The sequence below is a fragment of the Balaenoptera musculus genome, chromosome 9 (genome assembly GCF_009873245.2).
Source record: "Balaenoptera musculus isolate JJ_BM4_2016_0621 chromosome 9, mBalMus1.pri.v3, whole genome shotgun sequence".
Taxonomy (NCBI): domain Eukaryota; kingdom Metazoa; phylum Chordata; class Mammalia; order Artiodactyla; family Balaenopteridae; genus Balaenoptera; species Balaenoptera musculus.
Genome location: NC_045793.1, coordinates 73,054,743 through 73,082,228, shown reverse-complemented (window position 1 = coordinate 73,082,228; position 27,486 = coordinate 73,054,743). Strand labels below are relative to the sequence as shown.

Sequence of the window (27,486 nt, the reverse complement as noted above, 5' to 3'; positions counted from 1 at the left end):
CAGTTGATCTACCTTTTACTGACTTTATGGCATGGGTTTATTGCACTTAGTGAGACAACCATGTTGAGACTAGTTCTTTCTACTCTTCACTTCTCATTACTTTCATTTCTCATAGTCTATTGCAAGTACCTCGTTGCTTCACTGATGAAGCTATCATGAAACTGGAGACAAGTGCTCAATGAAGAGTATCCCTTTTTAAAGTGATGTGTTTCTCACCACCTAGCTGAAGGCACCATTAGGCACAGTGCTCTTTGAACCTGTGGAGCCTACCCCAAGTGTCTGAAGCCTGTAGGGTTGTCCATCACAGACTTGTATAGCTAGAGGTCCTACAGTCCACATGGATTGTTTTCTTTAAACCAGGTACCTAATGAGAAGAGAATCAGAGGCCTGTTTCACGCAATTACAGCCAAGAGTTGCCCAGAGTCACCATTATATCTTTTGACCAAGCTACCCGTGCAAAATTTTTCTCTGAGTATTTCGGGCTCTAAAGGGAGCCCTGAGAGTCGAGATTTATAAATTGGGACCCCATACTAGTCCCAGAGAAATCATTTGGATCACTCTGGAGCACAGTGTCCACATTTATAAAATGACAGTGGTGGGACTGATGATAAGGAAAGGTCTCTTCCTGCTCTAATTCTCAATGATTGTGATTCTTCTGATCTCATATATCACTCTTGGATATTAGAATAAATTTGTTATGGCAGAAAATTTTAGTTTTCTGTGAGCCTATGAACCCTTGGAGAGGTGAGCGGACAACTTACTTTTAGATAATATGGCACATCTAGAATAGCCAAGAGCTTCAATTTTCAAGAACTGTACTTCTTCCTCAAGAAACATCTTTACTCCTCAAACACAATCAGGACAGAAGGACAATCATTAATAAGAATCATTCAGCAAAATGACTGACAATGATTCTTCAAAGTTTAGCCTTTATGCATGTGAGTAGTGAGACAGATTTTAAATAGCTGAGACCTTTTCAATAAAATTTAATGTGTATAAAATATCCTGCTAAGTTAAGATTAAATGTTAGAAGTTGGCTTTTATCCAAATGTATGAGGTGCTTCACTCAGAAATAACCCAAAACTTTAAATTCAACATGGCTTTTAGCAAAGCCTATAAAAACAAGGGAAATATTCTACATTAATAATGCATTTGTAGGCCACTATCTCTATTTTTAAAGAAGAATAATTAAAATGCAAGTAGGTATAGCAAGACTGTGCAGTATGCAGCCAATTCAAACCCTACGATTTATGGGTTATATTTTCATGTGATGGGTATTTTTTTTTTTCCCTACAGAAACATATGTGCAAGAAAAATCCTATCTGTTGGCATGAGAGTAATAGCCCCATCAGCAAGTTAGACAAATGCAGTAAGGTTTACTGCCAGAGTTTTCAGGAGCTGCTGTTCATAAAGCAGAATACTAGTAACCAGCCACCACTGTGTTGCTCTCCTAAGGCAACAAAACTGGCAGAAGGGAGGGGTTTTCCATTAAAACTGGACACACACACTCCCTCTTTGATCATATCCTCTATCGTTCTTCATTTTTCCCATTGCGTAAATGTTCCCACTTCTCAGCGCTTCTGGGGGGGAATTATTTGGCTTTCATTGTTCTGCGTTTGTGTTTTGCCTTGTAGAGGTAAAGCAAAGAATGAATCTAAAACAAAGGTAAAAACTAGATAACGGAATGCAGACAGTCAAGAGTTAGAGGTGGGGGACCCAGATGGAGTGTCGCTGGGTCAGATAGGAGCCATGAAAGGACGTCTTGCAGGTACTGTGTAATCAGACTTCAGCATAAACCAGGTTTTTCTTGATAACGATCAATTTGGAAAGAGAGGTACTTGTTGACACATGAAGGTCTGTGTCAGAAATAACCTATCCACCAAACGTTTTCCCAACCAAAGCCCTTTGAGACTCTGAAAAGCTCCCGACGCCACAACCTCCCCCTTCCATCATCTTTGGGAGCCTTGGAGTCACTTCTCAAATTTGTTCTTGCCGCTTGAATGATGTCCTCTTTTGTCATTATGTACCATGTTCCCATAGGAAAGGAAGCTGGCGCTGACTGAAACCTCTTCCTATCCCTTCAACCTTAGAGATTATTAACACCTGTGGGACTTACAAGGGGCCTAGGTTCATGGATTCTCCAGAGCTCAGAGCTTGTTAGCTCTTTTTAAAGAGAAATTCTTTTCTGCATTCTTCCTGTCTATTCTCATGCAATCTATCACCCGCATTGCTATGAGAGTCCTTCTAAAACAAAAGTCTGGTAATTTTGCTACCATTTCAGAATACTAAATCCTCAGAGAAGAGTAAATGCTCCCACTGGCAGCCCAGGAGTTCCACAATGTGGTCTCTGTCTTTCAGGTTCATTAAGATATATTTCTGGAGCTTCCCCGGTGGCGCAGTGGTTAAGAATCCGCCTGCCAATGCAGGGGACACGGGTTCGAGCCCTGGTCCCGGAAGATCCCACATGCCGCAGAGCAACTAAGCCCGTGCGCCACAACTACTGAGCCCGCGAGCCACAACTGCTGAAGCCTGCACGCCTAGAGCCCGTGCTCTGCAACAAGAGAAGCCACCGCAATGAGAAGCCCACACACCGCAACAAAGAGTAGCCCCCGCTCACTGCAACTAGAGAAAGCCCGCGTGCAGCAACGAAGACCCAACACAACCAAAAATAAATAAATAAATAAATTTTAAAAAAGGATGTATTTCTTAGCCAAATGGAGAACTTTCTTGGGATCCTAAGCACTGTATATATGCAAAAATAAAGATATATTGGAAACTGGTGTATGAATAGAGTGATTAGGTAATTTTTCATTCATGTTGGGGCAATTTTGAGGCTAAAATGGGGCTAAGAATTATATGTTATAGAACTATTTACTTATTAGTCGACAAATTATATCAGTGGGCCTATAAAATAGTACTATTCAAAAAATGTCACAACTAATTATTATTCATTCTAAAATATAGAAATAGCACAATTCATGTATGCCAAAGCATAGTAACCAACTTTCAAAATATTATCTAGACATTAGAAATGACAAACTATTATGATTTTTCGTAAACGTTCACGTGTTAATCAGTTTTGTGGTCATATATCTCACTGACAGAGTATCACCAGTATTTTTTGTTTCAACGTGGTCTGAATATTTTAGACTCTTTCATAAAATTGCCTGAAATCTTCTTCAAAGCAGAATTTTAGAGTTAATAAATTTTAAATTGTGGCGTCTTTAATTTACTCTTCTTGAGATACTATAATATTTTTGGTTGACAAATACTGTCGCTACAAGTGCAGTGCTATCTGGTAAGCTCAGAGCAATATCCGCTAAATGTGAAATATTTTCACTTCCAATTTTCAAAATATTGAAATGAGTATTTCATACCAAATATTTTCATGACTACTGTCTTGTTCCTCCTTTCAGAGTACCTGTGGCAAATATTTTATGTAAGCTGAACTTATCAAAAAAGTTTTCTCCGTTTATAACTTCAAATTTTATTTACCAAATTTAGATGCTGCAAAATCATACGACTTCTTAAATTTCATTATATTCCAGAACAGAATATAAATTTATCCAGCTAAGAATAGTTTTATCAATGATTCTATCAACAAATATATATCTTTGAAAGCCTAGTTACAGATTTTCAAAATCAAATCTTGTACATGGTTTGAGTTCTTATCCTTCAGTTTGTTCATTTATTCCTTTGCTTTTATAGGGATCAATTTAAATGTTTTCCTTTTTGCAAATACTATTTCCTGTAATTGCAATCCTTTAAAAGTTCCAAAGGTTATATTTTTGCTTCATTTCATGACTATTTTTTTATCAGCTTCATTGAGGTATAGTGTATACAGTCAATAAAATTTACCAACTTTAAGGGCAGGTTATGATAACCACTAAAACAATCAAAATATGTAATACTTTCTTCAACCCAAAAAGTTACTTTTGGCCCTTTGGAGTTAATTTCTTACCCTCCTTCTTAGCCCCTGACAACCACTAAAATTCTGCCACAGCACAACTTTTGCCTTTTCTAGAATTTCATAGAAATGGAACCATATACTATGTAGTCTTTAATATCTTTCACTTAACATAATACTTTTTTTTTTTTTTTATGGCTGTGTTGGGTCTTCGTTTCTGTGCGAGGGCTTTCTCTAGTTGCAGCAAGTGGGGGCCACTCTTCATCACGGTGCGTGGGCCTCTCACTATCGCGGCCTCTCTTGTTGCGGAGCACAGGCTCCACACGCACAGGCTCAGTAACTGTGGCTCACGGCCTCTCTTGTTGCAGAGCACAGGCTCCAGACGCGCAGGCTCGGTAATTGTGGCTCATGGGCCTAGTTGCTCCGTGGCATGTGGGATCTTCCCAGCCCAGGGCTTGAACCCGTGTCCCCTGCATCGGCAGGCAGATTCTCAACCACTGCGCCACCAGGGAAGCCCAACATAATACTTTTGAGATTCAAAAGATTTCTTTATTGGCATTCCCTGGTGGTCCCGTGGTTAGGACTCCACACTTCCACTGCAGGGGGCACAGGTTTGATCCCTGGTCACGGAACTAAGATCCTGCGCTGTGCGGCCAAAACAAAAAATTTCTTTATCTTATCATTTTTTTATCCTATCATCTCTATCTTTGTTTCTTTGACTGTAATATGCTTTTCCTTTTGTCTGGTTTCTTTGATGTTCCTCAGTGTGATTTTATTCATATTTATTCTGCTGGTGATTGACTGAATTTCTTGGATCTGTGGATCTGTAGTTTTCAGCAAATTTATGAAACATTTTCCCATTATTTCTTCAAATATTCCCCCCTTTTGTGAGACTCCACTTATAGGTATGTTGAACTGACTGATGTTGTCCAATATATAACTGATATACTTTTTTAAAGTATTCTCCTCTCTATTCTTCACTTTGGATAGTTTCTGTTCAACTTCACTGTTTTTGTTTTTTTTCTTTTGTCTTCTGTAGTTTATAATCTGCCATTAATCCTTTTAGGTTACAGAATTTTTTAATATCAAATATTTTATTTCTATCTCTAAAACTTCCATTTACATGTTCTGTTTTTCATTTTTCTCTGCATTATGTTTGCACTTTCCTGCTTACATTGGAAGTAACATTCTCATCTGTTAATTTCATCATACCTTGCATTACTGAGTCAGTTTCTGTTAACTGACTTGTCTTCTGGTTCTAGGTCATAGTTTCCTACTTCATTGTATGCCTGGTAATTTTCATTTGGATGCTTGACATTGTTAATTTGAACATTTTTGGTTGTTGAATTTTGCTGTGTTCTTTTAAAGCATTGGACTTTGGGCATGCAGTTAAATTGCTTGCAATCAGTATGAACTTTTTGAGGATGCTTGTATTCTTTGTTAAACTAACTCCAGAGCAGGCTTTAGTATAAAGTTAATTTAGCCCTATAACTAAGATGAAACCATTTTGATATCTCTACACGATGCCTTGTATACTACAAGGTCTTTCCACTCTGGCTAGTGGGAATGCAAACTATTCCCAGTTCTGTTTGAACTCCTTGAATTGTTTAACCTGCTGTTTTCCACTGGTTAGTTCCCCAGCCTAGTGGAGTTTCACCTCATGTATGGAAATGTAAGTAAGACAGTGGTTTAAGGAAACTCTTGTACAGATACCCAGAGCTCTTTCTTTGTGCAGCAACTTTATCACAAGTATTCTGCCTCACAAATTCTAGTCACTTCAATCCCCCCAAACTCTGATCACTTCATTTTCTACTCAGAAAAACCACTACACTCTTTGAATTCTCTCTCACTATGCTGCAGCCTGGAACTTGCCTCTTATGAGTAAGCTCCAGCAATTGTAGGAATCATTTTGTTTCTCTTTCCTTGTTTGTTTCCTGCTAGGCCTTCAATGCCTGCTGTCCGGTGTCCAAAAACAGAGTTCCACACTCCTACATTGTTGGTGGGAATGTAAACTGGTGCGGCCACTATGGAAAACAGTATGAAGGTTCCTCGAAAAACTGGAGTTGCCATGTGATCCAGCAATCCCACTCCTGGGCATACATTCCAACAAAGCTATAATTAAAAAAGAAACATGCACCCCTATGTTCATAGCAGCACTATTCACAATAGCCAAGACATGAAAACAACCTAAATGTCCATCAACAGATGAATGGATAAAGCAGATGTGATACATATATATAATGGAATACTAATCAACCATAAAAAAGAATGAAATAATGCCATTTTCAGCAACATGGATGGACCAAGAGATTATTATACTAACTGAAGTTAAGTCAGAAAGAGAAAGACAAATCCCATATGATATCACTTATATGTGGAATCTAAAATATGACACAAATGAACTTATCTATGAAACGGAAACAGACTCACAGATATAGAGAAGAGACTTATGGTTGCCAAGGGTGGTGGGGGGAGGAATGGATTGGGAGTTTGGGATTAGCAGATGCAAACTATTATATATAGAATGGATAAACTACAAGGTCCTACTGTATAGCAGAGGGAACTATATTCAATAGCCTGTGATAAACCACAATAGAAAGGAATATGAAAAATAATGTCTATATGTGTATAACTGAATCACTTTGCTGTAGAGCAGAAATTAACACAACATTGTAAATCAACTATATATCAATACAATAAATTTTAAAAAGTTTCATCTGTGTGTTTTTCCTAGTTTACTTTTATTTCTGATCATCAGGCAATTCCTATAGTAGTTATTCCTTCATATGTGGGTTTAGAGGTCCATTTATTGAATATTTTGATTAGCGAATTCTAACTGATTAGAAAAATGTAATCAAAGTTCAGAAAACTCACTTACAAAATAGTTCAATATTATTGCAGAATAGTCATTTCAAACATTTCTAAAGTATGGTTGATAATGGGCAGCAAAGAGAGAAATTTTGTACTGCCATGCCGAACGTGTTTCTCTGTCATCAATATCGGTTGTATTTTAAGAACTTTGTATTTAATTGTATTTTACCCTGTGTTTATAAAAAATTATTTTAAATTTTGAGAACACCACCATAAACTTTCATTGATAGAATATCAAGCTTATTGGGTTTTGTTTTTAGGGATTTCAAAATACATTTTTATTAAATTTATATTTTATTATTTATAAAAAGTTAAGGAATTTGGTACTATGTAATCAATGCCAAATGCATTTGTGTTCTTTAAGATTAAGCTATGCTCCAGCAAAATTTAAATTTTCATATTAATATGAAATCAAGATTGTATTGTCAGTGTTAGATTTTCACTGTAATTTATAACAGCATTCATAGTAATGCCCTAAGTTTTATTTTTGGCAGATTTATTTCCAAAAACTTTAATTCCATGAATTGAATGAAAAATATCAAACCATTATTTGAATTAACTGACTTTTCTGTTTGTAGCATCCTAAGGACACTGCATCTTTAACCAAGATATTCTTCTAGCGGAGTCAACAAATAACAACTATTACCTCACTTTGGAGCTGGAAGAAAAAATAACGCTTGAAATTGAAAACTCATTAAAAAATTAAAATAAAAACTAAATGCATAGTCATTTTATCTAAATAAAAATCCATGCTTCATAAGTAATACCTAAATGCACCTTCTGCAACTGCACTTGTTAAATTGTCCCCTGTGGCCTTAGTTTTTATTTTTGTTTTGTTTTTAATAATGACTACATTTTAAAGTAGATACTACTACTGATTCAACATCATTGTGTCTTCAGTGTTCATGTCACTCATGATATCACTATATCCCCATGACGAAAGATCAATACTGATAAACATTTTGTGCAAAGTTACATGTTCATTATCAGCTTTCTTGGGAAACAACAATTGAGCACTAAATTCTGCTCCCTCTCTATTTCTTGAACACATTTTATCCATTCCTAACCTCTGATTCCCCATGTTCCTCCCAACCCCACCTTCTGACAGCTTGGTGGCTTCATGCATGTCACAAGCTGTGGCTACAGCATACCTATTTGGTGCATCAGGTGGCAGAAACGTTGAATATTTCTCCCTCCATCTCCCAGGCCAGAAATTTAGGTGTCCTTTACAATTGGTGTTTTGGTTGATGTCTGGTATTTTAAAATCCCATCCAGAAACCACTTGTTTCAGATTTTTCCTTTTTCAGAAACCAAATTGGTCCCACACCCTTTTTTTGGTAAATAAAGTTTCATTGAAAACAGCCATGTTCATTACACACTGGCTATGGCCGCTTCCTTGCTACAATGGAAGAGTTAGGCAGTTGAAACACAAAGCCTCGTATAATTACTGTCTAGCATTGTACGGAAAAAAATTTGCTGGCCTCTGGTTCAAAGCAAGGAGGTAGAGAGACGAATATGCCTTATTTTGTAAAAGATCACTCTGGCAGCACGTTAGAGAAACAAAAATAGAGAAACCAAAATTGGATGTGGGAGACCACTTTGTAGCATATAGAAATGGTACAGTAGAAAGATGATGGAAGCCTGATTTGGGACAGTGGCCATGGGAACAGAAATAATTGGTTGGATAAATGAAATGTTTAAGGAGTACAACAAACAGGATGGGGTAATGGATTGGATGTAGACAGAAATGGAAAGAACAACAAGAAGGGTAACTCCTAGATTCCTCTCTAGCAAAACTGGAAGGATAGTGGTGCCATTTACTTGGACCAATAAACCTGGAAGAGGTTGAGGTTTGGGGCAAAAATAATGACTGGCTTTGGGCATGTTGACTAGATGTGCCTTTGCGACATCTAGGGGAAGATGCTGAGCTAGAAGTTTAGGAAACATCTGGAACTCAGGTCTGCGGTCTGAGCTGAAGATAGAAATTTTGGAGTTATTCACGTAGAGGTGACTATGAAGCTATGGTCTGTGATGAAAACAACGATAAGTAAAATGATAAGAAATATTTATTAATTGCCTATGATATGCCTATGAAAATGTGCTCTATATGTAATTTCATATAATTTCAAAACCACCTTGTAAGATAATCTCATTTTCCTTATTTTGCAGTTGAGAAAACTGAAGTAAAGAGGGTTGAAATAACTTATCCATATTATATACTTAAGAAAAGAATATGTAGGGTGAAAAGCATTTAGGTAGAGGATGATGGGCCCACTAAGCAGAGATTCTGCGTCTAATGCTGCAGCTAGAAGAGTTAAGAAGGGTTCTAACTTCATTTGTTTGGTTGGGTAAAACGTGGACCAAAAGGTGGCCCACAGGAAGTGATTCAGAAACGTCAGACCTACCTTGGTTTAATGAAGAGGAAGGGATTCAAAGACTTTGGGAGATTGGAATGTTAGACTGTATTTGTCTGAAGCCAAGTCAAAAGGACATAGGAGCCAGCCTGAAAGAGCTCTGAATAATCAGAGCTTGAACAATTTCAACAACAAAATAAATAATGATAGTATTGGATTATAACCCATAGAATAAATATACATGAGTCCATACTGACATAAATATTATAATGAATAAGTTAGTAAATGGAAGAGAAAGGACAGTTCCTCATTACAGATAACTTCCAAGTAAGAGATGTAGACAGAGTAAAGAAAATAGAAAATCGGCATTGGAACACCAGAGTAATAATTTTTGCAGGCAAGATCTACTGATGGCTGCTAAAATTAATGGGCAAAAGTTTGAGGACAAACAGTATATTTGCATAATCTCAAAGTATCTTCCCAACATATTTATTAATTCCAAAGGGAAATATTCTAACTTTATACTGAAGATCGCCTTAATCAAGTGATCCAGGTTAACCTTACCAATAATAAAGCATATTGACATTGTGTGCTGCAGATCTGATGCACTAAGAACGATACTGAATCACTGCTGTGGTAATCCTGCCAAAAATGCATATCCTCAATCTAATTATGAGGAAACATTAGAGAAACCCAAGCTGGGAGACATTTTTCAAAATAACTGACCAGTACTCTTCAAAAGTGTCAAGGTCATAAAAGGCACAGAAAGACTGAAGAACTGTTGTAGTTGAGAGGAGACTGAGACATGACAACTAAATGCAATGTGTTGATTATAGACTGAATTCTGGAACAGAATAAGGAAATTAGTGAAAAAAATGGTAGAATCCAATGAAAGTCTATAGTTAACAGTACTGTATGACTATTAATTTCTTAGTTTCTCTAATTGTGCTATGGTTTTGCAAGATGTCAACTTAAGGGAAGCCAGGGGAGGGTTATATGAGAATTCTATAGTGTATTATATTTGCAAGTTTTCTCTAAACTTAAAATTATTTCAAAATAAAGTGTAATAAAATCACTTTTTAAATCTGGCAGTAGAAATGCCACTGGTGACCACAGTGAGATTGCAACCAGAATAGAGTGGTTCCAATAGGGATTTCTAGCTGTGAAAATGGAGATAACTAGATAGAAACCTTTTTCAAGAATTTGTTCCTGGAGGGTTTGAAAGAAATAGGATGGTAAACTGGGGAAGGAGTGAGGTTCTTGGAGTCTGTTTTTTAAGATGAGAGATTTTAGATTGTTTAATTGTTGATGAGAATGAACAATTCAAAGGAAGCAGTTTGGTAGCTGCAATTTACTCTAAGAAAAGTTTATTGCCGAGGTTGCCAGCAAAGGTGAGACAGATGGAGGTTTGAGGAGAGTGAAATTTGAAAACAGTAGTTTGAGAGAGGCAGTGAAAATTGACCTGAGAAACACAGCAGGATTATAACGGGCCCACTTGAGTTTGGTGTTCATAAATTTACAGGAAATCAAATTGCTATGATTCATGACAATCTCAAGCGAACCTGTTTATTAACGTCCAGTGTTAGAGAAAGTTTCCTGTAGACTATATTCAGGGTTGAGATTTCATTAGATTGGTAAAGTAAAAGGGCAAGATTTTTAAGGCAGATTAAAGGTAGAAGGGCAAACGGATTTAAGTGTTATTGTTTTTAAGCTGGACATAGAAGTGAAGAAAGGAAAGGGATAATGAATTAGAAAAAAATGACAAATTAAAATAAATGAAATAAAATACGAAGTCTTAGGTGTGTGGGTCAACAACTCTATATGCGTCTGATGTATCCTTCTCTGGCAGAGATATGCCTGCTAGTACTGGTTTATAATTCGTTTTTTTTCGGGTCTGCTAAGACAGTAACAGATGGTCATCTGCTCTCCAGGTTCCTATTATTTCCTTTTGCATTCTTCATCCCTATGAGTGTATGTCTTAAAAACAAAACAAAACAAAGCAAAACAAAACAACAGAAAAAGATCCTCTTAATTTTTAGTGGAGTTTTATGGAGGAGTGAAAGTAAATGAATATTTTAAATCTATTATCATTACTTGAAATTATGACCCTCCACCATTTTAACCCCACAAATAAGGTTTATTATTCTCTGTTTCTCTTTTCTGCTGACTTTCCCTAGTGGCTTGTGTCCTCCTGCATTTTATTTTATTCATTTATTTAAATATGTATGTATTTATTTACTTGAGCTCGTATTTTGTTGAATTTGATCTCTGCATATACTGAGGGTCTGAATTAGGGATACTTCCTCCAGAAAGGAATTGTATTTGCTTCCTCCAGAATTGAGGAGGAAGACAAAACCTCTTTAGTATCTATCAAATTCATATCCCTAACTTTGATGCAGACCTTAGGCTTTTTTGTGCAGTTATAGCACTGATGTCATCATTTGCCCCAGGGATACTCTCCCATTTTGTGTTACTTATTGATTACTGCTCGCTCCCTATTAAATTTCAGCTTATGTTTTCTTCTTCCCTCATATTCCCTTATGTTCTAGGAAGCCCACTAATGGATTAAAATAGTCTGTTTTAACGTATGCAGAAGCTATTTAGGAGAGGTCTATTCTAGTGTCTATCCTGGGATACTTGGGAACAGGAAGTCTGGTGGAACTCTGTTCTTATCTGTAAAATGAAGTGGGAACAGGAAGGTCATATGCTTTAACAGAAGGAAAGTGGGCTTTGAAAGCATAGCCAGACCAGGGTTCAAATGTTGGTTTTAGTGCTATTAGTTGACAGACTTCCAACAAGTGATCTAAACTTGTTAAGCCTCAATTTATTCATGAACAAGATGAGGAAACTAATTATGCATTGCAGAATTGTGTGAGGACTAGAGATAATGTATACATATATACTTTATATATACATATACATATATATAATCTATGTTTGTGCGTGTGTGTGTTTAATGTATATATAAATACCTAACAAATGATCTTCCCCAAACTTGACCTTTGAGCACACCGTAATGGCATTGCATGTGTGTGAAGTGCATCTGGGTGCTAACAGCTGAGTATAATCAGAAAGCATTTCTGTCCTTAAAGAGTTTTCAGTCCTAGAAAGATGCACAGTTTTATTTAGACTCTTGGTTTGATTAGTTTTGCCTTAGTAGAAACATGAGTGAAGGAAAACTCATAATTACAGATGTAGTTGGAATTAAAAAAAAAATCCAGACAAGTTAAGTCTCTAAGCAGATGGCAGGTTTTCCTTTTAATTCTGGTATATTCTAGTATTAGTGCTCCAGCAAACAATAATCAGAGTCTCAACATTTCAAGAGAATGGTTAATTAGAAGTTCAAAATCAACTTTCAAAAAGCCATGTGTACAAGGTTGACCTGGCTCTGATACAAGCAAGGGTTGGCGGGGTTAATAGTGGGAAAATGTCTAACGCTGCTTTTCTTCAATGAAGGTCGGCCTGGCCCAGGGCTGCAACGTCAAGGCCTCTGTCTAAAGCCAAAAAATCTATGACAAATAGCAGCTCACACCTGACAACAGTCAGGGTTTTAAACTCAGCAGGGCAGGGATTTGAAATTCTGCCAATCCTTGCATTTTTTTGTGATTAGATGTATTTTGCAAGTTTACAAGGGACTCCAGAGTGGATTCATAGCTCCATGGCTCCCTGCAATTTGGCACTGCCCTTCCAGAACTGACTGAGGCTAAACCTCAATTAACCAGAATGTCCAAAACTCTAAATCTTCAATTTAACTGATTTCCCCCCTAAACCTGTCACTTTTGGATGAAATAGAAAAAAGTGCATACAAAAAATTGCAAAAGGAATGAATTTCTTTGTGAGCTAGAATAACATAATGGCAAACACCACAGACTCCGGAGCTAGAATGCCTGGTTTATGATCTTGCTTTTGTCCATTTAGTAACTACGTGTCCTTGCAAAGTATTTAACCTAGATGTGCCTCAGTTTACTTGATTGTAAAAGGGGAATGAAAATAGTACCTACCTCATAGGGTTGTTAAGTAGATTAAATGATTTAACTTATATTAATGAGTGCTTAGAACAGTGCCTGACACACTGAAAACACTCAGTAATTGTTATTTTATTATTTGCTAACAGCTTACAGGGTTTGCATCGTGTAAATAATTTCATCCAATATGCCTCCATAACTTTACTGTGGAGAAAACTGATATTTAAGATGGGTTCCCCAAATTTTAAGCCTTTCAATCAGCAGTTTCTTTTTCTTAAGTCTAATATTCATCTTTCCTTGCAAACCTTTTCTTCCTCTACTGTTCCCCATCACAGGAGGTGACATCACTACCTACTCTGTTGTCCAAGCCTGAAACTTAGAAATCATTAATCCTCTCCATGCCTATTAATTACATACCAAGCCAACTCTACTTCTGAATTAAACTGCTCACATTTGACAGTAAGTTCTGCTAAATCTCCTGTCCTTACTGCAGGCATAGTGATCTTCTGAAATGCAGGTTTGATCGTGTTCCTTCCCTGCTTGAAATAAATCATTAAATCCTTATGAGTTAAAAGCCCATTTTCAACATCGTGCATATCTCTTGTTCTTCTCCCCTGGGTCTCCAGAGGATGGAGATGGAGGAGAGAGGGAAAGACAGAGAGATAAGGAAAAAAGGTAGAAAATCAAAACAAGAAGGGACAAAAAGAAGAAAAACTGAGTGTGGGTTAGCATTTGGGTGTGGAGTCAAGAAGCTAGAGAGTTAGTGAAATGATTTATGCAGTGCTTGTTGCCATCTGGGGAAACAATCCTTTAATCTGTGTGCATAGCCCCATGAGATCAAAATCTTGGACAGTTTCCTCACAACAAGAGATGTACACAAATTCCTTTCAGATTAGAAACAATCTGATTTTCTCCTGCATCCTCTGATGTAAATGCCCTTTCTCCTTGGGAAGGGGGTATGTAGAGGGTATTAAAGTAGTGGAAGGCGATGGCTGAGAATGATATTTCACATAAAAGAAGAAAATGACTGCCATCTTTAGAGCAAGTTTTATCTTACTTTAATAGCTTTTTTTCATTAATTACTATCCAGATCTCTTAATCACCAAGAGAACTGGATAGCACCTTCTCTGATTATCCACTCTAATACAACATCAACAGTGTCTGTATTTTATTTTTACCAGCAGTTATCTCCATTGGAAATAGAGTGGAAATGAAATCAACAAAATTAACATTCCTTTGTTTGTTTCCAACATCAGTTGTTACTTCTAAGGGTAGTTTCTGGAACTGAGGATATATAGTAGTAATAAGAGAAGCAGATTAAGGAAGAGGGGGAGAAGGAAAAGAATAACAACAAAAAGGAAGAGGAAGAAGAAGTCATTCACTCAATAACACATATAAAAACATAAATTAAGCAGAATTCTGACAAGGAGTTGGTGTCAACTATACTTGCCTTGGATCTCCCAGAGAAAATTTGATTTCATTTTTTTTTTTCTCTAGAATGGGTAAAAGGTGTGCTCTGCCCATTGTAGCTGCCTGAACCATGTGGATAACTGACTACCTCGTAGTCAATTACATAGTTACATGGTGTATTCTCCTGCAATGAGATAATCATATCCCTTTTCATATTGGTCTCAAAAGTTGGATAAATTCAGAAGACCATAAATGCAATTCTCATTGTCCTAAATAATAATGTGTGTCCTGTGTGTGGGCGAGTTTTTAAAAATACAGATAAATTTAGCCATAGTGACAAATTTTACATGCAGGAGGCATGGATGTTGTTCCTCCATTGATATACAACAAGTTTGACAAAAACATATGGTGACATTGCAATTACTGTCTCTTCCTCATTCTGGCCTATGTCACCAGTTTTCTGTGGTTGGCATAATAAGGAATTCTAAGAAGACCTCAATCTACTAAACAAGGGAAGAATTCCTAGAGTGGGAAAAAGATGAAAGTGGGAGTAAAGGGAAAAACTGCCTACTGTTCTTTTACGACTCCGCTTCTGATCTGCCATCTTGTTGCCACAGTGGCACCACCTTAGAAAATCAGTGTGGTGATATGTTATGTCATTCCTCTGGAAATTCCTTAGGAAAGTTAAGTGGCTAGCTCATCGTCACATGGCTGGTGAGGATTATACTGAAATTCATATCATTTTAAAACCCTCCACACTAGTGTTTTTCAACTTATCAGCTGCAAACCACTGGAGGGTTGCAGCAAAATTTTAAAAGAATCCTCAAATCCTTGTGTACATATATATTTTCTTGATCCACAAATCAAAAGATACTATGATTATCATTATTATCATGCAGGAGGTCTACAAAATTGGTTGACACTTAAAAGGAGTACTCTTCTTACTAAAAAATTTAAATAAATAAAAGGAAACCATGACTATATACTTGTGGTTTTCATATTTTGAGGTTTCATAGATCAATATCAACATCATTCATTATATGTTTTTCAAACTTAAAATTACAGTCTTTCAAACTAAATAAATTTAGTTTTGTGGAAAACTCACTTCATGGTTCTTCCCTTCAAAATCAGTGAAAATGTTATCACGGGCCAGGACTAGTGTAAAACATGACATTTGGGAATCTCGCTTCTCACCGTACTATGTAGAAAAAGGTAAGAGTTCAACGGACTGTGAGTTGTTAGGATGGGTTTCAGGAAAGCATATATACATATGAGGGTCCTTTATCCTTTATTTGACTTTTACCTGGCATTGCTTGTTGGTGATTACAGCTGGCCAGTCAACTCTTAGAACTGCCATCTCCAAGCTTAGCGATGGAAATGGTAGCTCACAAGCAAGTTCATGTTCTTTCTAACTTAGAAATGATTCACCATTGTGGGTTGTGAAAGAGAGTGAAGAAATGGGCTCTCATATAGATTTTGCCTGCACTTCTTAATCTCTTGTTCTGTATGAGCTAACCAAGGAGTATAACCTTAATTAAAAAGTCAATCTGGGCTAGGGAAAAAAGAGTGTGGCAAATACTGACATACTGGCTGATTCATTCATTCAACAAACATTTGCAGAGCACCTACAACGTTCCAGAACTGTGCAGAGGACAGAGCGATTAAAAACAAAGAACATCAGCAGGAACAATCTCTGCCATGAAAGCACCCAGGAAATGTACCTAATCTAGAATGGGGATGAATGGGGATTCATAGATGGCTTCCCAAAAGAGATAACATCTGAGTTAAGTCTTGAAAACTTAACAGGGATGAGACAGAAGACTTTGTTAGCAGAGTGAATAGCATGTGCAAACATGAAGCTTCTTGTCCGTACCTCCCTTTTGTTATTTCAGAGATGGTTGATCTTTGTATACACCCACCATCTGAAGATGAAACCAGACCCTGACCTGTCGGGGGCGGCGGGGGGGGTCTTTACCTGTCAGGAGAAATAGGTGCCCTGCTGTTGCCTTGTAAGGCCTTTTCTTCTCAGCTAAATAATATAAACAAGAACAGGACAACAGGGATGGTCCTGCTGCAAAATACTCACATACATGTGGCCAGGCAAAGGGCCAATGCTAATCACAGCCTCCAGCACCTGCATACCCTCAGCTGTGGGGCTCAGTTCTCAAAGAAATTCACATAAGGCCTGTCAGCACCTTGCCGTCTGCCTTGGGACAAGGATATCTAGGAACCTGCCTGAATGTTTCCCACATGCTACAAGGCCTGTTTTTCAACATTTACATACTTTTCTGATACAGTAGTCCCAAACCCTGGCACAAAAGAATCCTTCAGAACCTGGGCTAGGGGGTGAGCTGAAATTCAAACACCTCCTTAAGTTGAAAGGAGGCACCTGGTTGACACTCAGAGACATGTGAAGAGAAGGTTCCTCTGTTAAACAAAGGCTACCTTCAAGGCAGGCTTCATAAACAGGCAACCTGTGCAGTTGCAAAGGACCCCATGTTCAGAAGGGCTCTCAGGCTTGTTTCAATGCTCGGCTGGCATCTTCTTGAAATTATTAAACATTTTTAACAAGGAAGCATTTACACATTTTCATTTTGCACTGGGATCCACAAAGTTTTAGTGAGTCCTGACTACCTTCCCCGCCAAAGGCAAAATGGGGAGCCTAATCAAGGGCCTGGAGTTCTACATGAGCATGTGAAATGGAAATGTGTTATAAAACAGAGAAAAATAAAATTGAGAGTACAATTTTATAGTTTTTAAGGAAATACAGCATTGTTTGTTAAGTCAGGTACCCACAATTTTGATTTTCCAAGCCATTATGAAGTTTGTGACTCTGCAATACCACTTTATTTTATTGCTTTATAGACTTTATACAACCCCTTTCTGTTTCTTTAACCTGGAAGAGTAGCCCCAACTAAAAACAGAACCACCGTATGACCCAGCAATCCCACTACTTGGCATATACCCTGAGAAAACTATAATTCAAAAAGAGTCATGTACCACAATGTTCACTGCAGCTCTATTTACAATAGCCAGGACATGGAACCAACAACCTAAGTATCCACTGACAGATGCATGGATAAAGAAGATGTGGCACATATATAAAATGGAATATTACTCCGCCATAAAAAGAAACAAAATTGAGTTATTTGTAGTGAGGTGGATGGACCTAGAGTCTGTCATACAGAGTGAAGTAAGTCAGAAAGAGAAAAACAAATACCTTATGCTAACACATATATATGGAGCATATACAAAAAAAAATGGTTCTGAAGACGCTAGGGGCAGGACAGGAATAAAGACGCAGACGTAGAGAATGGACTTGAGGACACGGGGAGGGGGAAGGGTAAGCTGGGACAAAGTGAGAGAGTGGCATCAACATATATACACTACCACATGTAAAATAGATAGTGAGTGGGAAGAAGCCACTTAGCAAACAGGGAGATCAGCTCGGTGTTTTGTGACCACCTAGAGGGGTGGGATAAGGAGGGTGGGAGGGAGACGCAAGAGGGAGGAGATATGGGGATATATGTATATGTACAGCTGATTCACTTTGTTATACAGCAGAAACTAACACATCATTGTAGAGCAATTATACTCCAATAAAGATGTTTAAAAAAAAAAAAAAAAGAGTAGCCCCAAAGACACACAATTAAGAGAAACACATAAAAATGTACCACACAGTGGTCAAAGCCACAGTACTGAAGCACTTTCTCTGTACAAATTTTCACCCTATGTCCCAACTGGTGAGAGATCACTGTTATCTTGTGTTTATCTTCCCTTTTACAACCTCAACCCACCATTCAGTTCCTTCTCAACCACAGCTTGAGTTCTCCTTGTGGTGATGCTACTCTCAGTCTTTTTTGGTAAATAATTTTTTTGCATCACCAGCGCCTTGATTTTCATCAGGACTGGCTACATAATTAGCAAGGCTCAGTGCAAAATGAAATGTGGGCTCCCTGTCACAAAATACAAATTAGTGAGAATTTTAAGGCAGCAAGAGTAACAGCATTAAACCATGAGTAGGGCCCTTCTAAGTGTGGGGCCTGGGTGACTACACTGGATGAAAGCCCATGAAGCCAGCCCGGATTCTCCCCGGCCAGAATTGGGTCAAGTACCCACTCCTTAACTAATCACTGGTTAAGTGGGTTGACAAGTTTAGCCTTGGACTAAGAACAGCTCCTTTGGAGCTGGGCATAAGTTCATCTTTCCCCTGAGTTTGTAGTGTATCTGGTGGCAAGGATTCATGTGTGAAACCAGGCTTCTTTTGAGGAGACATGAGTAACACATAGTTACTGAGTAGCCAACAACAGTACCCACTATACCATATACTGTATCCATGACTCAGAAGGAGGAATTCTTCTTCAGAAGCTCTCTCTGATGCAAGTTTTGGTTCCCTAGGGACTTGAAGAGTTATTCGAATCAATCCTGCTCAAATCTTCCAACTCTCAATTCCCAGGTTTCCATGCACTTCAAACCTCATCCCTGGTGCCAACCCTGCCTGCAGGTACAAGTGGGGGTGAGAAGACACGGTTCCATCCTCTTGATGATTATCATATAATTAAGGAACCATGACCGAAAGACCATAAAACACACAAAAACTCAAATAATAGAAAAATCTTAAATAAAAATACCACTTAAAATCTACACGTTAGTGCGGAGACTTTACAGAAGTACTGGATTAACAAGCTCTGGGTGGAATCGTCAATATGAGTTTAGGAGGAAATAGATTTTTTAAAAAAATTTATTTATTTTATCTTTGGCTGCATTGGGTCTTCGCTGCTGCACGCGGGCTTTCTTTAGTTGCGGCGAGCAGGGGCTACTCTTCGTTGTGGTGCACGGGCTTCTCACTGCGGTGGCTTCTCTTGTTGCGAGCACGGGCTCTAGGTGCGAGGGCTTCAGTAGTTGTGGCACACAGGCTTCAACAGTTGTGGTGCGCAGGCTCTAGAGTGCAGGCTCAGCAGTTGTGGCACACGGGCTTAGCTGTTCCGTGGCATGTGGGATCTTCCCAGACCAGGGCTCGAACCCATGTTCCCTGCCTTGGCAAGCGGATTCTTAACCACTGCACCACAAGGGAAGCCCCAGAAATAGATTTTTAAATGGGGGCAATGGTCAGTGTTGGGTGTTTGAAATGCATTTTGGAGCAAAAGACAGAGATTCACAACCCACTGGGGCAGAATTCTTATACAGCAAATTTTGATAGTTCAGTGAATCCTTTTCAAGAGTCAAACAGGTTTGTTTGGCTAAAGTAGACTGTACAAGTCACTCAAAAATGTCAGTGGTGAAAGGAAAACCATCATGCAGTGGAAGGTCATTACTGGCAAGTTAGATCCAATGCAACAGACAACAGCATGGTTTCTAAAGACATATATAAACCATGAATTTTTACACCTATGTGAAAATTGAGTCTTTTGCTTCTGTTATTTCCTTCAAAACATTCACTCTTTCTTCATCTGGCCAAAATCCTGTTCAGACTGAGACAAGCTGGGACCTGGGCCCTTTGCTGCACTGCTGTAATGCTTGCACCTGGACACACCTCTCTCCAGGCAACAAAATACAAAGAAACTATATGGGACTAAAAATAACTGCGTGCATGCCCAGTTGGGGCAGTTCTGGACAAAAGATACAAAGGGACCAAAAAACCCAAGAGCCACTTTTGAAGAGCCTGGAGCAAAAGCAGGGTACTGCACGTGCCCCACTGCACACAGCACACCTAAGGTGCGGGCAAAACACCTAAGCCACCCCTCTGGCCCGACCCCTGGACACACCCCTACCCTCAACCTCATACAAAGAGCAAGCTTACCCACCCTCCTCAGCGAGCGAGCAAAGGAATCTGTTGTTTGTTCTTGCTCCCAGCTGCTGCAGCAGGGGCCCCAATAAAGCCTAGCCTGAATTTCTTGTCTGGCCTCTGATCAATTTCTATTGATTAAGGAGGCCAAGAACCCTGGTCGGTAACAGACCTTAAGACCAAGGTCAGGCCTATCACCCGCCAAGGAGCCTTCCTCAAACCTTCCTTGAACCTTCCTCACTTTGCAGTACTTCTTCTGGCTGCAAGGGACTTAAGAAAATGACTGTTTCTTGTCCATGATCTCAGTGCATGTTGTGACTTCTATTGAAATGATCTATTTTAGTGCCTCTCACTCACTGTACTGTAAACTCCCTAATGCTAGAAACTGCCTTATTCCTCTTCTGCGCCTTGCCTTGATAAGTGCTCAAGTTATCATGTATCAACATGTAATAAGTATTTAAGAATGCTTATTGAAAGTGATGTGATCATAATATACATAGGAACAATAATTTTTAATAGTCTGTGTGTATAACGGAAAAACAATACTCAGAAAAAAAAAGAATCGTATGTGTAAAAAGTAGATATTTTTTATGCTGCTGGTGACCTTAATGAAGTATTAGATCAGATTGCATAAGCACCAGATGAACGGATAACATAGAACCCCAGTCACAACCATATCTCCAAATTACTACCGAGCAAGCAGACAAGGACTCAGAGATAGATGGAAGGTGGCTTCGCCAGCGGTGTTAAAAAATGCTTCTACAAAAGAGTAGCAAAGCTAAGGGTTTTCTGATCCTCCTTCACACTTAATTTTGCCATTCGGTTTTCCCATTCATGCTGACTTTCATGTCAATTTGTGCTTGCTTTCAGTGTGTGTGTGTGTGTGTGTGTGCACGTGTGCACGCACACACCCATGCATGTTATCATCTAAAAAAGAATAATTCCTGAGAAAGTAACAGTGATGTGAAAGGAACTGGGATGGTAAAAAAGTCTCTGACTTTTCCTTTTGTTCAGTTGGATTTCTAGTAGGCTTCTCGTGAACTTTTTCCTGTGTTGACAAACTTAAAACCAGTAATGACTGGTGAATTCCAACATCACTAGGAGATAACTTACCCTCAGTTAAGATTGGACAATATAATCACAATTTCTATGTTAATTTCATAGCTCTGAGTAGATACTTAGTGGCAGTAATGGAAAAATATCCAAACACTTTTGGAAAATATGAGAAAAACAAGGTTCTAAATCCAGAGTCTCTGAATTTTGTTATCAGTGTGAGATAAGATTGCCACATTAACAGCAAGGCAACAACACATTTAGGTATGAATACATAATATGTGGAAATTATAATTACTTTAAATATATTCCTTATATTTGAGAAGCTCAAATATATTTTTCATGTGCTCTAATTCTCAATATAAGCTTAATTAGTACACCTTATGAGAAATATTAAAAAAATTTAAAGACATACTTTGAATTTTCAATGATCTTCTGTAAAGAAATAACGGCATTCATATTCGGAGTTTGTTGGAGAATATCTTCCGCAAGTGGCTCCAGCTGCAAGAATGGTAAATAATGATATGAGCAGAACATTATGACTTTATAGTAAGTTTGACAGAAGCAAACCAAATTGAAACAACCTAAAAAAAAAAAGCCTGCTCCAAGAACTACTTAACATTTTGCTGATACCAGTTCCAAAAGTGTAGCCAGTTTTATTTTCTGTTTTGCAGCAATGTAATTGAATTCCAAGGGGATTTTCTACTGGTCACAAAACTAATCTATGAAGTCCCTGAAGCAGGTGCATGTCTGTGTATTATTCATTAAAAATCCGAGTTATTTGTGTAATTTTTGTAGGTTCCTGACAAACCAAATTCCATCATGTCTGTATATGCAGCTGGGCCCTGCAAACGAAACCTCGGGGAAGTTGAAGTAGACAGAAGGTGGGCAGTCTATTATCCATACTTTTGTGGTGTTTTTACACCTAACTACCTTACACTTTTGGACACTTCATAGCAGAACGCCACGAGACATAGCTGCTCTTATTCAACTGCTATTGAATAAGTAGTAGAGAAAATGCTCAAATAAAACCAGAAGTAAAATAACTGTACATTTTCATTTAACTTCCACTGTATTCACATCTATGCAGATAGCCATGTGGAAGCACAGGACAAATTCCTGTCTTGCAAATCTATCCTGATCTTCTGGAATTACACTGATTTTTCATGGGGAAGCTCAGCAAACATTGTTTTGCAAGAACTGAAGAAGAGCTTTAAATAATTTATGGAGTGTTCTGGCAGAACTAAATCTGATGATGCCTCCCTGGGAATACCTTGGTGATGTGGCTTGGTGTGGAGCAGGACAAACTGCATAGCAGAGCACTTGCAAACAAAATAGCTGTCCAGCTATTGTGACCCAGAAAGCGAGGAAAGTAATAGTAAAAAGGGATTAACAACAACAAAAAAGTTTTCTTAGAAAATTTAAAGTTAGTAGTCTCAAATAGGCCAAACTATTACATGGCAAGAATGGGAAACGATGTCACTAGACACTGTGCTAAAACATGAACCCATCTATGTCTCTTCATCTGTAGAAAAAAACTAAAAAACTCAGGGATTCCAAGTTTCCACAGCATGTGTGAGTGAATCTTCCCCCCAGGGTCTCTCTGAATTGATTATTCTATACTTTAATCATGGAATCTAAAACAATAGCACCTTTCTTCCAGATGCCATAGGATAACAGACTAGCTCAGGGATATTTATACATGGGTAAATTCACTAAATATAACTTTCCAGAGTGTTTTTCTTAGCTGCCAAAGAAAAACATTTAAAACATCAAAAGGTTTACTTGCAGTACAGTTTGGCGAGAGGGAAAAAAAAACCCCACAGTGTCAGTGAAAGGTTCTGCAATCTTAAACTCTTAAAATTTGTTAAAAATCATTTTTTAAAAATCTGGTATTTCAGATAGTATCTTCAAAAATATGTTATCCTAGTAACACCCTCTTAACTCAGAGGAATTGCTGAATCATAAACGGAAGGTTACTTGGAAAACTCTTACTCAAGAATTAGACAGGGTTGAGCTACCTTGATCATAAATAATCTTTCCTTTCACTTCTCTCTCAGGGCTTAGAGAAAAATTTTAATAGAAATCAGGTAGACTTTATTAATAAAATGTTCTGAAATATCACTTTATGTTCGAATATTTAAGAATAAAAGCACAACGTAGTATGAGCATATTTAGTTCTTAAACAAGCTTTCCTGCGACTTCAGGGTAAAATGCTGACAAACGGAAAGGTGCTGGCTACTGGAAAGAAAGCTACAGGCAGATCATTAATGTAAAAACCTCACTTCTGGAATGCTCTCACATTAGGTCTGTGGGCTATTTTTAGGACCTGGGTTATGTAGAAAGTAAACTTGATGCAGGGTGTTGAGAGTAAAAATACAAACAACCCTAAACCTCCAATTTGGAATTGTCAGTTAGATACGATAAAGTTGTGTCTACTTAATGAAAGCAACCTAGAGAATTAAGGCAATTACATTGATAATTTAAGCCTCCCAAACCATTTCCCTGCATATTTTAGGTGAATGTCATTTAGAGGATTTAACCTTCAGTAAATTGCCCCAATTTGTTTCATTTTGAGTGTATACACACAGAGCTGAATTCAGAAAGTTCTCAATGTAGGTTCTTTATTTTTTCTCTAGTAGCTCTGCTGAGAAGGTAATGGGTAATACTCTCAGTTGGCAAGAAGGCAAGCAGCATTTAGAGTCTGTTTTCATAATATTAAAACCTTGTATAGAGGGACCACAGAATTGAGTTGTCTTTTCTAAACGAGTTTGTTGATTTAATAATTCACAGTTATAAGCACTAAAAACATCTGACTGAAGCATCTATTTAATAAATATTTATGAGTATTGGTCATTATTAATAAAATCTAATAACTAACTGTAATAAAATAATATTAAACAAATAGTCATATTTTATAACTTTGGAGCAAAAAATAAGAATATACAGTAAAGCTGTGTTACATATCTAGTTTGGCCGATAAGATGTAGCAAAAACACTGGCAATGAGGCTAATCAATGTTAGTAAGAGTTATTAAAAGATAAACAAGGAAGTAATTTATGCAAACCAGAGAACTTCTGCATGCACAAGTTATACTAAGATCAAACAGATGCAGATGTAGGAAATATCACACACCCATCACGCTGTCTTTGTTGCACAATTCCATCAAGTAATAATAGAGTTATAAGATACACTAGATGATTTTAACACAACTTCTTGGCATTTGAAGCTCTCATCTAGGTTTCCTATATCTAAAGCTTAAATTCAATCATTACTTACAGCAATTCTTTATATAAATTTTCAGACTCAGTATAGGCATATTTATTTTTCTACATCTTTTACAGAAAGTTGCAATGCCCTATTGAAACGATTCAGATGTTTGTTAAATTGCACATACCATGTAATTTCTAAGTACTACAGCTATTTTAAAACACCATAAAAATTGGGGCCATTATCATGTTGTGAATAAATAATTTTCAGATTCTGTAGAATCAGATCATTTAAATCATCAGAAATCACTTTAGTTGGCTAACATGCATTTATGGAAATAGGCAAGGGTATCATCCTTGGAGAAGCTCGAGTAGAAGTTTAAAACTCACTTTGTACTTATGAGACAAGAAAATCATCTCTATTATTTTCATGATTCAGAAAAGAACAGGAAAAAAAAGCTAAACAGATTTTGCAAAATATAACAGATACAAGAGGACAGATGCACACATCAACCAAGCAAAGGATCTACTAAGTACTCTTAGCTTTTATATTATGTTTCCCAAATATGCCAAGTATTTTCATACTCTTATACCTTTATTTATTCTGTTCCCTCTGAATTTTATTTTCCCTATCCTTCTTTGAATTGGTGAAACCTTACTCAATCATTCAAGGACTAACACAAACACTGCCTGCTCTGAAATCTTTTCTAAAATCCTCTGATAGAGCAAATTGCTTCCACTCTTTGTCTCCTTTCCACACAAATTCTCTTGTTTACTCTACACATTATATTGTAGTCAGCCATGTGTGTCATTCTCTATTTTGTTGTGAGCAATTTAAAGGCAAAGATAGAGCCTGGTATATAATAGGCATTTAAAAAAAATGTTGAATGAATGGAGGAATGATTAATTAAAAGAAAACATGGGGAGATAGGCTTTATTTGGCTCTCCATAGCTAACAGACCTACATGGAATACGTTCTTCCACTTGGTTGTCTGCCATAATAAGGGCATGTTTTTAGACGAAAAGAATAGGGAAAACAACAGAGATAATTCATTTTTAAATCAAAATAATTGATTTTTAATTGATGTTTTAATTGATTTTTAAATTAACCATCCATTTTGTTAAACTAATTTATTAATTCCAATGATGTATAAACAAATAATTTTGTATAGACTTTATACAATCATATCTTCTGTGAATAACAAGAGATTTATTTATTCCACTCCAATCTTTATATTTTTAAATTTCTTTTTCTTACCCTATTGCACTGTCTAGGACCACCAGTGTAATGTTAAAATGAAGCACTAAGAGTGAATATCTTTGTCATGTTTTTTATTTCAAAGAAAAATTCTCATGTTTCACCTTTAAATCTGATGCATACTATAGGATGTTTGTAGATATCCTTTATCAAGCTAATAAGTTATTCCCAGTTTATCAAAAGTAGTTCATAATTGAGTGCCTAATTTATCAACAAATTTTTAAACATCTATTGAAATGGTTATATTTCTTCTTCATTCTCTTAATGTGGTGAATTATAACAACTTATTTTGGAATGTTAATATCCTACATTCTTGGCCTAAACACAATTATATTATGGGTTTTTAAGATAATGGTGAACTGCTAATATTTTGTTTCAGGTTTTAACTGCTATGCTTATGAGCAGGATTTTCCTGTAATATTCTTTTCTTATAATGTTCTTTTGAGCTTGGGTGTCAATAGTATACTAGCCTCAAAAATCAGTTATGAAGTGTTCTCTTCCCATCTTCCCCTTTACTCTAAAACAGTATAAATTATGAGCAGAATTCACTGGTGAAGCTATATGGGCCTGGTGTTTTCTGTTGGTATATCTGGTATTGAAGATTCAATTTTGTTAATTATGGTAGCATTCAAATTTTCTGTCTTTTTGATTCAGTTTATTTTTACAAGAATTTTTCCATTTCAAATAAAATTTCAATTTTCTTTTACACGAAGTTTTTTTTTTTAATATTCTCTTGTAATCATTTTAATACATTAAAATCTGTGGTAAAGTCCTTTTTTTCATTCAGAGTGCTGTTAATGTATGACTTTTCTTTCAATCAGTCTTTCTAGAGTGCTATCAATTTTGTTAATTGTTTCAAAGAACTAAAATTTGACATTTTAATTCGTATATATTGTACGCTTATTTTTATTTCATTGTTTCTTTATATTTAAGTCACTCACTTCATGTTTAATTTGTTGCTTTGATTTCCTAATTTCTTGAGTTGCGTGTTTCTATCTGTAATTTTAAACTTTCTTCTATTCTAGTGTATACATTTAAAGCTTTACATGTGTTTCTAAATTCAGCTTATACATATTACACTTTTGATATTTCATATTTTCATAATTATTCAGCTCAAAATACTAAATTTACTGTGATTTCTTTGACACATAAGAGATTGTATTTTGAAATCTACAAATATATGAGATTTTCCAATTATCTTTTTATTTCAAATTATACAACCACTTTTTTAAAGTTTTGTTTTATACTTCATCTTTTTATTTTACATCATTGGTAATTTGTTTTATTTTTTAATTTAATTTTATTGTAGTAAGAACACTGAACATGAGATCTAACTACTTAAACAGATCTTTTAAGTGTATAGTACACTATTAAAGACTATAGGTACAATGTTATAGAGCAGTTCTCTAGAGCTTATTCATCTTGCTTGACTGAAACACTATGTCCATTGATTAGTAACTCCCCAATTCTCCCTCTCCTCATCTGCTGAGAACCACCATTCCACTCTTTGATTATTTTATATACCTTATATAAGTGGACTCATACAGTATTTGTCTTTCTGCAACTGGATTATTTCACTTAGCATAATGTCTTCAAGGTTTATCCAAGTTGTTGCATATTGCAGAATTTCCTTCCTTTTAAAGACTGAATACTATTCCATTGTATGTATATATC

At 36.9% G+C, this 27,486-nt stretch overlaps 1 protein-coding gene across 1 annotated transcript in view; it reads right to left on the bottom strand.

The window, feature by feature from the left end:
* Positions 1–27,486, bottom strand: part of HDAC9 (histone deacetylase 9) — a 575,085-nt gene that overhangs the window by 32,121 nt on the left and 515,478 nt on the right. The window contains exon 29 of the mRNA XM_036862952.1: positions 21,761–21,846. Coding sequence (XP_036718847.1) covers positions 21,761–21,846 — 86 coding nt within the window. The remainder of the gene's footprint in view (positions 1–21,760; positions 21,847–27,486) is intronic.